We start from the raw sequence: 16,098 nt of genomic DNA, 5'->3' as shown, positions 1-16,098 counted from the left end.
CGGTAATCGAGTTAATAACAACATCAAATCACTGAAATGTTTTATACTTATACCGGGTAACTAAAACGTGTTAACAAACTTTGAACTCACCAGCGTCGTCTGACACACTTGTCTGCATGCTTGCAGGTCTATAGGGTTATAACACTGGAACTTGCTGTCTGGAAGGCTGGAGTGGTCATGGGCCGAGATACCTGGAATCGCTACAAGTCTAATGGTTTTTGTACACGTGTTTATGAAATACTTGACAAATGAGATATACTTCCGCTGTATACAATGAATTACATTTAACGTTTTGTAACACTTATTGTTAATGAAATGAAAGTTTTATTTAAATTTAGTTATGACTTCAATGTGATTGGTGGCTAGATCCTGGTACGTCATACGTCCCGCGGTGTTTCCGTAAGTGGTATTTTGGGGGTGTGACATGTTTACCCGTTTAATTAAATAAGTTGATTCTCCAATCTATTTAGTTAAACAAATTTATTGTTTTACGATTTGTTCAAAATTTTGCGAGTTAACATGCTGCAACGCGCGCATGTGGTTCAATGTTTATAGAGTAAACTTCCGTTTTGCTCCCTGTGGTTTGGTCACTTTAACGGTTTTGCCCCAAACCTTTAAAAATAGTCATTTTGCTCCCTGATGTTTCGGTTTTTTTTTTTTTGCCAGTTTGCTCCCCGCCTCTAACTCTATCCAAATTGTTTGTTTTTCCATTTGCTCCCCTTAGGGAGCAAACTGGCAACAAAACCAAAACATCAGGGAGTAAAACGGCTATTTTTAAAGGTTTGGGGCAAAAGAGTTAAAGTGACCAAACCACAGGGTGCAAAACAGAAGTTTACTCATGTTTATATGTCTATTTTTTTACGTTTAGCAGCTCTATCGAAACTCGTGGGGTCCTACATCGACTTCGTTATTCTTTTCCATGTTTTATATTTTCGTTTATTTTTTACTAAGTTTACACGCTCTAACATATATGAATGATTTATTTTTTTACATTTACTTTTTATTCGACTTAACGACACGTCCCACAAGTCGTTGATACCGGTGTGCTTTAAACAACAAAATTCCAAAATTTATTGACGGGCAAAATTTATATAATATTAAGTTGAAAAAAAAAAAAAAAAAAAAGAAGGAACCACGCGTCCCCCCTAATAACTTGCTAACCAAGAATTTCTAGAAAATTTACCATTTTGTGCTTATTTAAACCCCACACTGCACCAGCATCGGCACAATCGAATTTCTAATTTCTTCAGTGATCTAACAATGGCGGATACTCTCGAAGTTGACGTTCACGATGTCCAACCGCTCTTATCTTCTTCTGAACGAGATTACCTTGTTCGCAACAACGGTGATCAGGTACTCAATTTGATTCCTTTTAGTAGACTCTAGTATAATCCGTGTTTACCTTTTCTAGATCGTAGATTCAGTGATTCGAAAGTTATTTGTTACTATTGATTGTGTGATGGTTCAGTTACGAGCAGAATTATGTTTTATATTACTTGAAGTAGTAAAAATCGTGTTTGTTTGTTGATTTTGTTGGTTTCTGGTTGATATATGAAGGATCATTTGCACTGGTGTCAACTAAGGGTGTGCATGGTTCGGTTCGGTTCGGTTATTAGCATTACCCCTAACCGTAACCGTAACCAAAGTCATCGGTTAATCGGTTCGGTTAATTCGGTTAATTTGCCGGTTTTCAATTCGGGTCGGTTAATTTTCGGTTAATAACCAATTCAAACAAGAACTATTTTTTTGCTTAGAAATACGTGTAATGGAGGTACAAATACATGAAATAGATGTATAAATACATGAAATGGATGTATAAATAAATGAAATGCAGGTATAAATGCATGAATAGATGTTTAAATAAATGAAATGAAGGTATAAATAAATGAAATGAAGGCATAAATAAATGAAATAGAAGTATTATTACATGAAATGAAAGTATAAAACATGAAATACATGAAATAGAGGTATAAAGCTAGAAATATATAAAAAATAAATGATTCGGTTCGGTTAATTTCGGTTAACCGATGGTAAAAAAAAATATATCCGTTAACCGACTTTCGGTTAATTCGGTTTCGGTTAATTTCGGTTCGCTTTTGTCGGTTTTCGGTTCGGTTATTGCACACACTGTCAACTTCTGAATTAATATAAGTAGCGTTGATCTTGATGTCAAATTCTTATTAATTTGACTTTTGGAGAGTGATAAGTTTGACAGGAGATTAAGTTGTTGAAATTAGTATTTGGTGTTATGTTAAGTCTTGGTCAAAATTTGGGACTTTGTTTGATGCTTTTTTTTTTTTTTTAACAAAATCATTGTAAGGTATGCGACTTTATTTGATCGTGTTTGGGCCGTAACAAAATTGGTAGATAATAGTTGTCTATCTGCTCAATTAATTTCTTTTTTGTTTCTTTGTTTTTGGAAGTGAAAAACTGTACTTGTTAAAGACTTAAAGGATGTTTTTTTGACAATTTTTCTAATTAACAGGTTGCAATTAGCACCTTGAAAGGGAAAAAGGTGGGCTTGTATTTTTCTGCATCTTGGTGCCCTCCATGCCAAAGATTTACACCAAATCTTGTGGATATATATAATGAACTTGTTGTAAAAGGTGATTTGGAGATTGTGTTCGTATCGGCTGATGAAGATGAAGAATCATTTACTGGTTATTTCTCCAAAATGCCTTGGCTTGCGGTTCCGTTCTCGGATTCCGAAACCCGAGAAGCTTTAGATAAATGTTTCAAGGTGAGTGGAATACCTCATCTTGTGTTCCTTGATGAAAGTGGAAAACTTTTGAGTGATCGTGGGGTCGAGATCATTGGAGAATATGGATCTGATGGGTACCCGTTTACCCCGGAACGGGTCAAAGAGATTAAAGATCAGGAAGAAGAAGCCAGGAAAAATCAAACGCTGAGATCCTTACTCGAGACTCCATCTCGTGACTTCGTCATTAAAGCTAATGGCGATAAGGTGAGTAATCTATCTTCTGGTTTTTTATACTGTTTGTCGCTATATTATGTGAGGAGTGCTAAATGGGTCGGGTCGGGTCGGCGGGTTCAACCCGAACCCGAAAATCGTGTTTTACATATAAACCCGAACACGACCCGAATATTCGCGGGTTGACCCGTACATGACCCGTTCAACCCGATTTTTTAAATTTTTTTCTGCAAATTAATATATTGAAATTATAATTTACTAAAAAACTCAAATGTATGTAATACAATTTACATTTAAATTATAAAATCTTATGTCAATTTCTCTTTTTTAAGTTATAATTATGGCATAAAAGACACACCCAATTTAATTTATAACATAAATCATACTACAAAAAATATAATATGATATGAATGGGTTAAACGGGTCAACCCGCCAACCCGACCCGGTTGACCCGAACCCGACCCATTAAGCTAAACGGGTTAGCGGGTTCAACCAGAAATTGACCCGAACCTGTTTAGACTAAACCCAAACCCGAAAATTTCGTGTTGGGTTCGTGTCGTGTTTTCGGGTTGTGTCAGAGATTCACACCCCTAATTATGACACGTTTCTTTACTTTTATGTAAGGTGCCTGTAGCTGAACTTGAAGGAAAGACAGTTGGTCTCTACTTTATGCTGTCTACATTCAAGAGATCATCTGATTACACTGGTACACTCGTCAAAGTATACGACGAATTGAAAGCAAAAGATTGTAACTTTGAGATAGTAATGATTCCCCTTGACGATGACGAAGAATTGTTGAAGAAAGAGCTTGATAACGTCCCTTGGTTATCACTTCCGTTTAAAGACAAGAAGTGTGATAAACTTGTTCGGTATTTCGAGCTCTCAACACTCCCTACGGTAGTCATTATTGGTCCCGATGGGAAAACTCTTCATCCCAATGTTGCTGATGCCATTGAAGAACACGGAGTTAACGCGTACCCTTTTACACCTGATAAATTCGCTGAGCTTGAGAAGATAGAAAAGGCTAGACTCGAAGCACAAACTTTGGAGTCGGTTTTGGTTTCTGGCGATCTTGATTTTGTACTTGGGAAAGATGGAGTTAAGGTGCGTTATCATATACTTTAGTATGCTTAGGGCTACAAACGAACCGAACAAACACGAACAAGACCTAGTTCATGTTCGTTTGTTTAGAAATATATGTGTTCAGAAAGTGTTCATGAACCCTTACCGAACGGGATTTTATGTTCGTGTCCGTTTGTTAAGGAAATGAACATGTTCGTATTCGTTTGTTAAGTATAAGCAATGAATGAAAACGAACACAAACTAATGTTTATGAATAAAATAAATACACTGACACTTATTAAATATTTAATTTGTCAGGCTTTTGATGTATTTGAATAAAAACTAAAAACTAAAAACACTAATGAACTATCGAACATAAACAAACACGTTACCGAACGTTCATGAACATAAATGAACAAACGCAACCTCTGTTCATGTTCGTTCATTTAACTAAACGAACGAAAATTCTTGTTCGTGTTCGGTTGTTTAATAAACAAACACAAACGAACCTCCTGTCGAACGGTTCCAGAACTGTTCGCTGAACGCTTGGTTCATTTGCAACCCTAAGTATGCTTACTTCATGTACAATCCCTTATTTGAAAACTATGTATTATGTTTTTCTATTTCGACCCATTTACTTGTTAATGGGTTGTATTTTATATCATACGGTCCATATAAATAGATTCAGCTCAAGGAGGAACGGGCCAAATGAGATTTTTTTTTTTTTTTTTTGCTAAAAGGGTTTGTTAGGGATTGTTTTTTGACCAACTTTTGATAATCAGCTTATTGGAACACCTTAAGGGTAACTTGTATTTTTAAGGCATATAATCTCCTAAATTATTATTCTGTTCACATGCTAAGATTAATAAGCATAATGATCATTTTCGTAATCATAATAAACACGTTTAAGTGTCAAACGCACCTACAAAATGAGCTTTTTTGACCTGTCTTACGCTCTTACTTGTCTTGGCACCTCTAATTTCCATTTACTTGTCACTAATACCAAATCATTTTCATAGATTCCTGTATCTGATTTGGTCGGTAAACACATCCTAATATACTTCTCCGCACACTGGTGTCCACCGTGCCGTGCGTTCACTCCAAAACTGGTTGAAACATACAAGGAAATCAAATCCAAACATGATGCGTTTGAAGTGATATTCATCTCAAGTGACCGAGACCAAGCTTCATATGACGAATACTACGCCACTATGCCATGGCTATCACTTCCCTACAACGACAAAAGAAAGCAATCACTGAGCCGTACGTTCAAAGTCAACGGCATACCTCTGCTGGTGGCTTTGGGCCCCACTGGGAAGACAATCACGACAGAGGCTAGAGGACTCGTCATGCTTCACGGTGCCGAGGCGTTCCCCTTCACTGACGAACGTTTAGCGGAGATCGAAGCTAAATTTGCCGACATGGCAAAAGGGTGGCCTGATAAAGTGAAGCATGACTTGCATGACGAGCACGAGCTTGTTCTGACTCGTTCGCGAGGGTTTATGTGCGACAAGTGTGACAAGGAGGGGACGATTTGGGCTTATAGATGCAAGGGGTGTGACTTTGATCTTCACCCTGAATGTGCCCTTGGAAAGGATGAAAAAGATAAGGGTAAACCGAATGAAGGATGGGTGTGTGAAGGTGATGTTTGTTACAAAGCTTCATAAATGAGTTTGTGTCATAAGTGTTACAAGTCATACTATATTTCAACTTTCAAGTTTAAACTTGTCATGTTATGCATGTAAGGATTGATGAAGTTTATGTGTGTAATAAGACTGGTTTGACGTTGGTTTGTATAAATTTTAATCACTTAGACCAAACATAATCCGGCGTTTTGACTATGTTTATTACATGATTACAATAGCTCCACTAAAGTAGACACTCGACCTTGTAAAAATAGACACTATTTTACACACCTTAGTTCCGATAATGTAGAATACACTTCACATAAAAAGCAATCGGGAATATGTTAATTACATAAGACTGGATAAAATTTGCACCATAAAAAATACAAAAGTAACAAAACCTCTCTTATCATTAATAATTTATAAAATATGTAATTAATTAATTAATTAACTATATATTAATTTGCAAAAACAGTCCTCTCACATAAACACTATTCAATTTAGTAACATTTTTTACTCTTTAATTTTTATTTAGTTTGAACCCTTTTATTTTAAATCTTTTACACTTATAACCCAAATAATTTTCATCTTTTACATAACCCTCATAATTCTCATCTTTTACTCTTTTAATCCTATAATTTTCATCTTTACATATTTATTACAAACATTAATTAACTATATATAAATTTGCAAAAAAAAAGTCCTTTCACATAAACACTATTCAATTTAACCCTAATAGTTTTCATCTTTTACATAACCCTTGTAGTTCTTGTCTTTTATACTTTTAACCTATAATTTTCATCTTTTACATATTTATCACAAACATTTTCTAGTTTTAACCCCAACACTTTTCCACTTTCAATTTTGGTTCTTATACTTTACATCTTTTACAAATTTATTGTTTTACGATTTGTTCAAAATTTTGCGAGTTAACATGCTGCAACACGCGCATGTGGTTTAACGCTTTTATGTCTATTCTTTTACGTTTAACAGCTTTGTCGAAACTCGTAGGTCCTAAGTCGACTTCGTTATTCTTTTTCATGTTTTATATTTTTTTACATTTACTTTTTCTTCGACTCGCAAGTGGTTGACACCGGTGTGTTTTAAACAACAAAATTCCAAAATTTATTGACGGACAAAATTTATATTTATTGGACCGATTATAATATAATATTAAGTTGAACAAAAAAAAAAGGAAGGAACCACGCGTTCCCCTTAATAACTTGCAAACCAAGAATTTCTAGAAGCTTTACCATTTCGTGCTTATTAAAACCCCAAAGTGCACCAGCATCGGCACAATCGAATTTCTAATTTCTTCAGTGCTCTAACAATGGCGGATACTCTCGAAGTTGACGTTCACGATGTCCAATCGCTCTTATCTTCTTCTGAACGAGATTACCTTGTTCGCAACAACGGTGATCAGGTACTCAATTTGATTCCTTTTAGTAGACTCTAGTATAATCTGTCTTTACCTTTAATAGATCGTATGTTTAGTGGTTTGGTTTGGAAGTTATTTACTCACTATTGATTGTGTGATGCTTCAGTTACGAGCAGAATTATGTTTAATATTACTTGAAGTAGTAAGAATCGTGTTTGTTTGTTCAATTTGTTGGTTTCTCGTTAATATATGTAGGATCGATTTGCAGTTTGCGCTGGTGATGCAAAATTAGGGTTTCGTAGTAGATTTATAGGGATTGAGAAATTGAAGTTGTGTCAACTTCTGAATTAATAAAAGTAGTGTTGATCTTGATGTAAAATTCTTATTAATTTGACTTTTGGTGAGTGATAAGTTTGACAGGTGGAGTTATGTAAAGTCTTGGTCAAAATTTGGGACTTTATTTGATGCTTTTAATTTTATTGAATTTTGTTACGGACCGAAACCAGTGTATGAGACTTTATTTGAGTTCTGGTGTTTGGGCCGTAACAAAATTGGTAGATAATACTTGACTATCTGGTCAATGAATTTCTTTTTTGTTTCTTTGTTTTTAGGTAGTGAAAAAATTGTACTTCTTAAAAGGATGATTTTTTTTTTTTTGTATTTAATAGGTAGCAATTAGCACCTTGAAAGGGAAAAAGTTGGGCTTGTATTTTTCTGCATCTTGGTGCCCTCCATGCCAAAGATTTACACCAAATCTAGTGGATATATACAATGAACTTGTTGTAAAAGGTGATTTGGAGATTGTGTTCGTATCAGCTGATGAAGATGAGGAATCGTTTACCGGTTATTTCTCCAAAATGCCTTGGCTTGCGGTTCCCTTCTCGGATTCCGAAACCCGAGAAGCTGTAGATAAATGTTTCAAGGTGAGTGGAATACCTCATCTTGTGTTCCTTGATGAAAGTGGAAAGCTTTTGAGTGATCGTGGGGTCGAGATCATTGGAGAATATGGATCTGATGGGTACCCGTTTACCCCGGAACGGGTCAAAGAGATTAAAGATCAGGAAGAAGAAGCAAGGAAAAATCAAACGCTGAGATCCTTACTCGAGACTCCATCTCGTGACTTCGTCATTAAAGCTAATGGCGATAAGGTGAGTAATCTATCTTCCGGTTTTTTATACTGTTTGTTGCTATATTATGTGAGGGGTGCTAAACGGGTCGGGTCGGCGGGTTCAACCCGAGCCGAAGAAGACCCGAACCCGAAAATCGTGTTTTACATATAAACCCGAACACGACCCGAATATTCGCGGGTTGACCCGAACACGACCCGTTCAACCCGATTTTTTTTTATTTTTTTTCCGCAAATTAATATATTGAAATTATAATTTACTAAAAAACTCAAATGTATATAATACAATTACATTTAAATTATAAAATCTTACGTCAATTTCTCTTTTTTAAGTTATAATTATGGCATAAAAGACACCCAATTTAATTTATAACATAAAACATACTATAAAAGATATAATATGATATGAATGGGTTAAACAGGTCAACCCGCCAACCCGACCGGGTTGACCCGAACCCGACCCATTAAGCTAAACGGGTTAGCGGGTTCAACCAGAAACTGACCCGAACCTGTTTAGACTAAACCCAAACCCGAAAATTCCGTGTTAGGTTCGTGTCGTGTTTTCGGGTCGTGTTAGAGATTCACACCCCTAATTGTGACACGTTTCTTTACTTTTATGTAAGGTGCCTGTAGCTGAACTTGAAGGAAAGACAGTTGGTCTCTACTTTATGCTGTCTACATTCAAGAGATCATCTGATTACACTGGTACACTCGTCAAAGTATACGACGAATTGAAAGCAAAAGATTGTAACTTTGAGATAGTAATGATTCCCCTTGATGATGACGAAGAATTGTTGAAGAAAGAGCTTGATAACGTCCCTTGGTTATCACTTCCGTTTAAAGACAAGAAGTGTGAGAAACTTGTTCGGTATTTCGAGCTCTCAACACTCCCTACGGTAGTCATTATTGGTCCCGATGGGAAAACTCTTCATCCCAATGTTGCTGATGCCATTGAAGAACATGGAGTTAACGCGTACCCTTTTACACCTGATAAATTCGCTGAGCTTGAGAAGATAGAAAAGGCTAGACTCGAAGCACAAACTTTGGAGTCGGTTTTGGTTTCAGGCGATCTTGATTTTGTACTTGGGAAAGATGGAGTTAAGGTGCGTTATCATATACTTTAGTATGCTTAGGGCTACAAACGAACCGAACAAACATGAACAAGACCTAGTTCATATTCGTTTGTTAAGAAATATATGTGTTCAGAAACTGTTCATGAACACTTACCGAACGGGATTTTATGTTCTTGTCCGTTTGTTAAGGTAATGAACGTGTTCGTGTTCGTTTGTTAAGTATAGGCAATGAATGAAAACGAACACAAACTAAATATTTAATTTGTCGGGATTTTGATGTATTTGAATAAAAACTAAAAACTAAAAACACTAATGAACTATCGAACACAATCGAACATAAACGAACACGTTACCGAACGTTCACGAACATAAATGAACGAACACATCCTCTGTTCATGTTCGTTCATTTAACTAAACTAACGAAATTTCTTGCTCGTGTTCGGTTGTTTAATAAATGAACACAAACGAACTTCCTGTCGAACGGTCCAGAACTGTTCGCTGAACGTTTGGTTCATTTGCAACCCTAAGTATGCTTACTTCATGTACAATCCCTTATATGAAAACTATGTATTATGGTTTTCTATTTCGACCCATTTACTTGTTAATGGGTCGATTTGGGATGTACAATCCTTTATATGAAAACTATGTATTATGGTTTTCTATTTCGACCCATTTACTTGTTAATGGGTCGATTTGGGATGTACAATCCTTTATATGAAAACTATGTATTATGGTTTTCTATTTCGACCCATTTACTTGTTAATGGGTCGATTTGGGTTGTATTTTATCTCACACGGGTCGTATAAATAGATTTAGCTCAAGGAGGAACGGGCCAAATGAGATTTTTTTTTTTTTTTTTGCTAAAAGGGTGTGTTAGGGATTGTTTTTTGACCAACTTTTGATAATCAGCTTATTGGAACACCTTAAGGCTAACTTGTAATTTTAAGGCATATAATCTCCTAAATTATTATTCTATTCACATACTAAGATTAATAAGCATAATGATCATTTTCGTAATCATAATAAACACGTTTAAGTATCAACCGCACCTACAAAATGAGCTTTTTTGACCTGTCTTACGCTCATACTTGTCTTGGCACCTCTAATTTCCATTTACTTGTCACTAATGCCAAATCATTTTCATAGATTCCCGTATCTGATTTGGTCGGTAAACACATCCTAATATACTTCTCTGCACACTGGTGTCCACCGTGCCGTGCGTTCACTCCAAAACTGGTTGAAACATACAAGGAAATCAAATCCAAACATGATGCGTTTGAAGTGATATTCGTCTCAAGTGACCGAGACCAAACTTCGTATGACGAATACTACGCCACTATGCCATGGCTATCACTTCCCTACAACGACAAAAGAAAGCAATCACTGAGCCGTACGTTCAAAGTCAATAGCATACCTCTGCTGGTGGCTTTGGGCCCCACAGGGAAGACAATCACGACAGAGGCTAGAGGACTCGTCATGCTTCACGGTGCCGAGGCGTTCCCCTTCACTGACGAACGTTTAGCGGAGATCGAAGCTAAATTTGCTGACATGGCAAAAGGGTGGCCCGATAAACTGAAGCATGACTTGCATGACGAGCACGAGCTTGTTCTGACTCGTTCGCAAGGGTTTATGTGCGACAAGTGTGACAAGGAGGGGACAATTTGGGCTTATAACTGCGAGGACTGTAACTTTGATCTTCACCCAGAATGTGCCCTTGAAAAGGATGAAAAAGATAAGGGTAAACCGAATGAAGGATGGGTGTGTGAAGGTGATGTTTGTTACAAAGCTTCATAAACGAGTTTGTGTCACAAGTGTTATAAGGCATGCTATATTTCAACTTTCAAGTTTAAGCTCATGTTATGCATGTAAGGATTGATGAAGTTTTTGTGTGTAATAAAATGGTTTTGACTTTGGTTTGTATAGTTGTATCGTTTGGTGACCGAACGTAATCGGGCGTTTTGTCCATGTTTAATGCCATAAATGATAAAACGCCGATGACATCATTACACGAGGGCGTTATGTATAATTAAATTATTTAATATTGAACCGTTACACATGATTAAAGGGGCGTTAAGTGAGTCTGTCGCGACGAAAAGTGCGCTTAAGAAGCTTTAAACATTATGTGTAGTCTTGGTGACATCCATGAATGATGATATATGATAAGATGAATAAAAATGAATTAGATTTTGATTAGCTAACAGCTAATTTACCAATATACCCCCCAAAGAATTAAATGTAATTAATAAGCTTCTAAACCATACAACACGCCGGAATATTTTTCTGGCATAACATCGACGAAGTACAAGTCTCTCATCTTTTGAAAAACGTGCCACGTCAGCAAGCTATCTGAACCGGCCTGGTGGCACTTCCCAGCAACCCGGTTCACTTCTAAAAGACCCGCCACCCGGTCCAACCCACCATACAACCCGGTCCTGCAAAACGTCATCAAATGCTTCACGTCATACACATCATCCCCAAAAAACACCTTCAAACTCTCCAAAAACTCCGGCAACCCATCCGGCAGACGACGGCGCGTGAGAATCTTCAACAAATACCCAAAATCATACGCGCTGTGAAACGTCACCCAACTCACCGACTCATTACACACCAACCCGGATGACATCATCAACTCAGCAAACTCAACCGAGTCAACCCCATCAACCCGGTTCCGTTCAAAATCAATCCCTTGATTCCTCAACAACTCAATCGACTCGGGCGCGTGGGCGTCACGCGTGACATCAAAATCAGAAAAATTAAACTGCCAGATGTAACGTTGGTGGGACCCATGGATAAACGGAAGGTTACCGGAAGAATCAGAGAGGGTGAGACCGAGCTGGATGAGGTTCAAAACGTCGACGTTTGACTTAAGAAGCTGATAATGATCCGACGGTCGACGATGCTTGTGTGATCGACGGTATACAACGCCCGGGAATTCTGTGTCCATTGAGATATATGGGTATCTATCGATGATGGATCGGATCAAATCGAACTCGGATTGTAAGTTGTGAGACCATACTTCTCGGATCGTGATGGTTTTATCGATACAGTTTGACATGATTATTATTTAACGCATACAACACCACCACCGGTTTGAATTGGTTAATATGTGATCTAGCGGGTGTGAGGGGATGAATTGGGAAATGATATATATAGAGGAGGAGAGTATGATGATGGGTGGAAGAAATCTAAAATGATGGCGTCCAGCTTTGTTTGACTAATAATGGAGTGGGGAAAGGTGGAAGAAAGAACCGGCCTAAATTCCCCAAAATTAATATTGGAACTGTTTTTATGAAATCAAATAGTATTATTGGTTGTGTCGCAATATCTTATATTTGGCATTAATATTAATATCACATATAATATGCTCAACTATAACAAACTTTATCATGGTGGGCCTAAATTTGAGTTTAGGTAGAATCTGAAGATGAAGTCATGAAAAAGGGTAGTGTTTGATAGGTTTACACGCTTATTGAACTTAAACATAACACAGCAAACTAGGGTTGTTCGAAAAGCTCATGATTCGGAGCTCACTCAAATTTAGTTTGGAAAAACCTCGTTTGGTATGAAAACGGCTCGTAACGAGCCGGATTGGCTCGGTTGATAGTTTGATTCGGCTTAGCTCGGATTATTTTACTTATAGTATATTTTATTTTTTATATATTATAACATATTACAAAAAATACTGGTTATTGTTTACATGTATTTTGCATTGTAATTTCATATCTAGGACACAATCTAATGGTTGATTGCCATGCTAATTAACTAATATTATATTTCGTTGAAATTTAAAACTTATTTTGTGTCATTTAACTTGTTTTTGCTTGAAATTTATTTGGTTGAACTTATTTTGAATATATTTTTTTGAACTATTTTAATAATATTTTAGATAACTAAATTTTTAGAGCTATGTATTAATTTTTTTAAGAGAAAAATGCTTAGCTAGTCTCTGTGGTTTACACAAATTTCACCTATAGTCCCTACATTTTTAAAATTACAGCTATAGTCCTAAAGTTTTATAAATTTGTTCTCGAATAGTCCTTGAAACAGATGTAAGTTAATTATTGGTGTTAAATAGGTGTGAAATTATCTAAATACCCTTACTATTAAAATAAATAACTTTTAACATATAAATCAATATAATTTAAATTTATTTAATTAGGTGGGGCCCACTTCATCACCCCAACCCACACCCTCACCTCTGTTTATTTACTAAGGGGCTGTTTGGTAACCCTCTTAATGAATCATTAAGAGGTGGACCTCTTATTCGGACAGAGGTGGGGCTGTTTGGTTATGCCTCTTAATGGGAAACCTCTTAATGATTCAGTGCTGAATCATTCAGATCTATTAACATGCTGAATGAAAAAAAAGACCTCTAATGCCCCCCTTTCACCTCTGATGCACATGAAACCCTAGAGCTCTCAAAACCTCCGCCCCCACCTCGTCTCCTCACCACCTCCCGCCGCACTCCTCCTCCTCTCCGCGTCTCCGACCGCCGCCCTCAGCCCTCAGCCTCCTCTCTTCCTCCGACCTTAGCCCTCAGCCTCCTCTCCTCCTCCGACCGCCGCCCTCAGCCTCCTCTCCTGCCGACGCCGCCCTCAGCCTCCTCTCCTCCTCCGACCGCTGCCCTCAGTCTCCATCTCCACCCAGGTTCGTTTTCCCTAGTTTTTTTTTTTTTGTATTAAACTGATTTTCATTTATATTAGATGTGTTTATTTTTCTGATTATTATGATTTGGTTTGTATTATGATGAACACTTTCAGATGTGTATTATGATGAATTATTATGATTATTAAACTGATTTTCATTCATATTAGATGTGTTTATTTGTTTGTTTTTTTTTTTTTTTGTATTAAACCGTATGATTTGGTTAACAGTTCATTGTGTTTAGATTCTTGTTTAGATATGATTTACTAGATTTTAGGTTTTTGGAATCATATGATTGTTGGTGAATTATTTATTTAGTAGGTTAATAAACTGTAATTGCTTGAAGGGATACATATAATCTATATGAGGAAGTTAATAGGTGCCAACAGTGTATTTGCCCCAATATCGAACTGTGCCAACAGGTTTTTGGAATCATATGATTGTTGTTCAATTCTTGATGATATGTTTATGGATTTGCCTCAATATCGAACTAGGCCCTTGTGTTTTATGTGTGTGTACCCACGTTTTCTTTCTAGATATTCTAGTGAACACTTTCAGATAGTTGTTATATTAGAAATATTGGATAATTGGTATGATTGAGGTGGTTTAAATCCCTAATCTTTAGGATCCAAGAACCAAAGAAATGGCAAAAAGGATTAGGATTAATTGGAAGCAAGAAGGTGTTGAAAAAACCTTTCTTGAAGCATGTGTTCATGAAATAACCGTTAATGGACGTGAAGGAAGCAGTCTTAAACAAGCGTCATGGAAATGCAATATTTATGATCAGTTATTTATGGACTATGATGAGAACACGATGTTTCATGAAATGCAAAGTGGGGAAAATGATGGCCTGCTAGTTCAAGACATAGAGTGGGGTTCACAAGGTATTGACTACATGACTTCTTTACGTAACCAGATTGCTAATCAGTTGCTTTCGAATGAATCAAATTAAAATTGTATGTAGAGTTGTGTTATTTGTATTTGGATTTCGTATGTTGTGTTGTTTTGTATTTGGATTTAAAGGATTGATGTGTAATTTGGATTTTCTATGGCGTTTTGTATTTTTCTTTAACAAAATTTACATCAATCAGTACACTATTCAGAGCTCTTGCCAAACAGATACATTTCATTCAGCACGTAATAGTTCAGAGGGGTAAAATAGTCATTCTACACAGTCATTCAGAGATACAACCAAACAGCTCTTAATGGTTCAGCACTTACTGGTTCAGAGCCTCTTACCCATTCAGACCTCTTACTGGTTCAGCACTTACTGGTTCAGCACTTGCCAAACAGCCCCTAACCCTAAGACTAGAGGGTATGGAGAGCCACATCCTCAAGAGGATCGGCCGCCACGTCAGCGCCACGTAGGAGTGGTTTGGAGGGGATGGACCTAGGGAGGTGGGGGATGAACCCCTTTATGTATATATATGTACTAGGTTAGAACCCCGTGTATTACACGGACTGAATAAATATAATTTTATATACTAAGTAATAAAAAAGTTACATCTTTAAAAACCCGTACATTGCAAGATTGAATAACCACGTGTATTACATGACTTAAATACGAATAATGTAATCAACTAACACACACAATTATCAATATATGTTTTTAGAAAAAAAAATGAACTTTGATGTAACATTTTACTTTGTTTTTTATTTATTATTAAGTTAAATTAGATGCTTGTGTATTACATAAGTTATAACATTTTACTTTATTTATTTTTTTATTAATAGGTTAGAAACTTGTGTGTTATACGTGGTTGAATCAATGTAATATTAAATAGTTATTAATAAGCAAAAAAAATAAAAGACAGATTTAAGAAAAAAAAAATATTAAATATATAAGAGACATGCAAAAAAAAAGAAATAAAATAATTATAGAGCAATAATCATTGAAATTATTATTAATAAATAACCCGTTATATTAATCAATATATTGATTGACAAAACGATCCAATTGTATTAATTATATAGATAGATATTCAGATGTTTCTTAGCTAAAAGAACATACAAAAGTATGTAGGAATAATATATGTTATGTAAATAAGTGAGGTTGAGAGGGTTAAAAAAAATTACATAGTTAGTCCAAATGTTACAAAATGAAAAGTTAATACCCTAGAAGGTGATTTTAAACTATTAGTACCTAAGTCTGTTATTTTGTGCAAACCACAGGGACTAACTATATAATTAACTCGTTAAAAAAAGTCGATGGAGAATACTGAAAATCACATGTATTAATATTTTATTTATATAAGAGT

The 16,098-nt window shown here is 36.1% G+C and overlaps 2 protein-coding genes and 1 long non-coding RNA gene across 3 annotated transcripts; 2 read left to right on the top strand and 1 right to left on the bottom strand.

Moving 5' to 3' along the window:
• Positions 1-1,183: 1,183 nt before the first annotated feature.
• Positions 1,184-11,116, top strand: LOC110923757. Its single transcript, XM_022167819.2, has 8 exons — positions 1,184-1,353; positions 2,486-2,965; positions 3,557-4,036; positions 5,014-5,658; positions 6,893-7,042; positions 7,666-8,145; positions 8,747-9,226; positions 10,343-11,116. Exons 1-8 carry the CDS (start codon positions 1,261-1,263, stop codon positions 10,988-10,990), a joined length of 3,456 nt encoding a protein of 1,151 aa, XP_022023511.1. The 5' UTR covers positions 1,184-1,260; the 3' UTR covers positions 10,991-11,116.
• A 217-nt stretch (positions 11,117-11,333) lies between these two features.
• Positions 11,334-12,455, bottom strand: LOC110925644 (probable CCR4-associated factor 1 homolog 11). Its single transcript, XM_022169542.2, has one exon. The coding sequence runs from the start codon at positions 12,249-12,251 to the stop codon at positions 11,436-11,438; it is 816 nt and encodes a 271-aa protein (XP_022025234.1). The 5' UTR covers positions 12,252-12,455; the 3' UTR covers positions 11,334-11,435.
• Positions 12,456-13,727: 1,272 nt separating this feature from the next.
• Positions 13,728-14,889, top strand: LOC110921762. Its single transcript, XR_002582597.2, has 2 exons — positions 13,728-13,843; positions 14,466-14,889. It is a non-coding gene; the product is annotated as an uncharacterized LOC110921762 (long non-coding RNA).
• Positions 14,890-16,098: the final 1,209 nt, after the last annotated feature.

Source organism: Helianthus annuus, chromosome 17 (genome assembly GCF_002127325.2).
Source record: "Helianthus annuus cultivar XRQ/B chromosome 17, HanXRQr2.0-SUNRISE, whole genome shotgun sequence".
NCBI classification, from domain to species: Eukaryota; Viridiplantae; Streptophyta; class Magnoliopsida; order Asterales; family Asteraceae; genus Helianthus; species Helianthus annuus.
The sequence above is the reverse complement of the archived record's forward strand: the minus strand, read 5'-3'. Positions and strand labels throughout refer to the sequence as shown.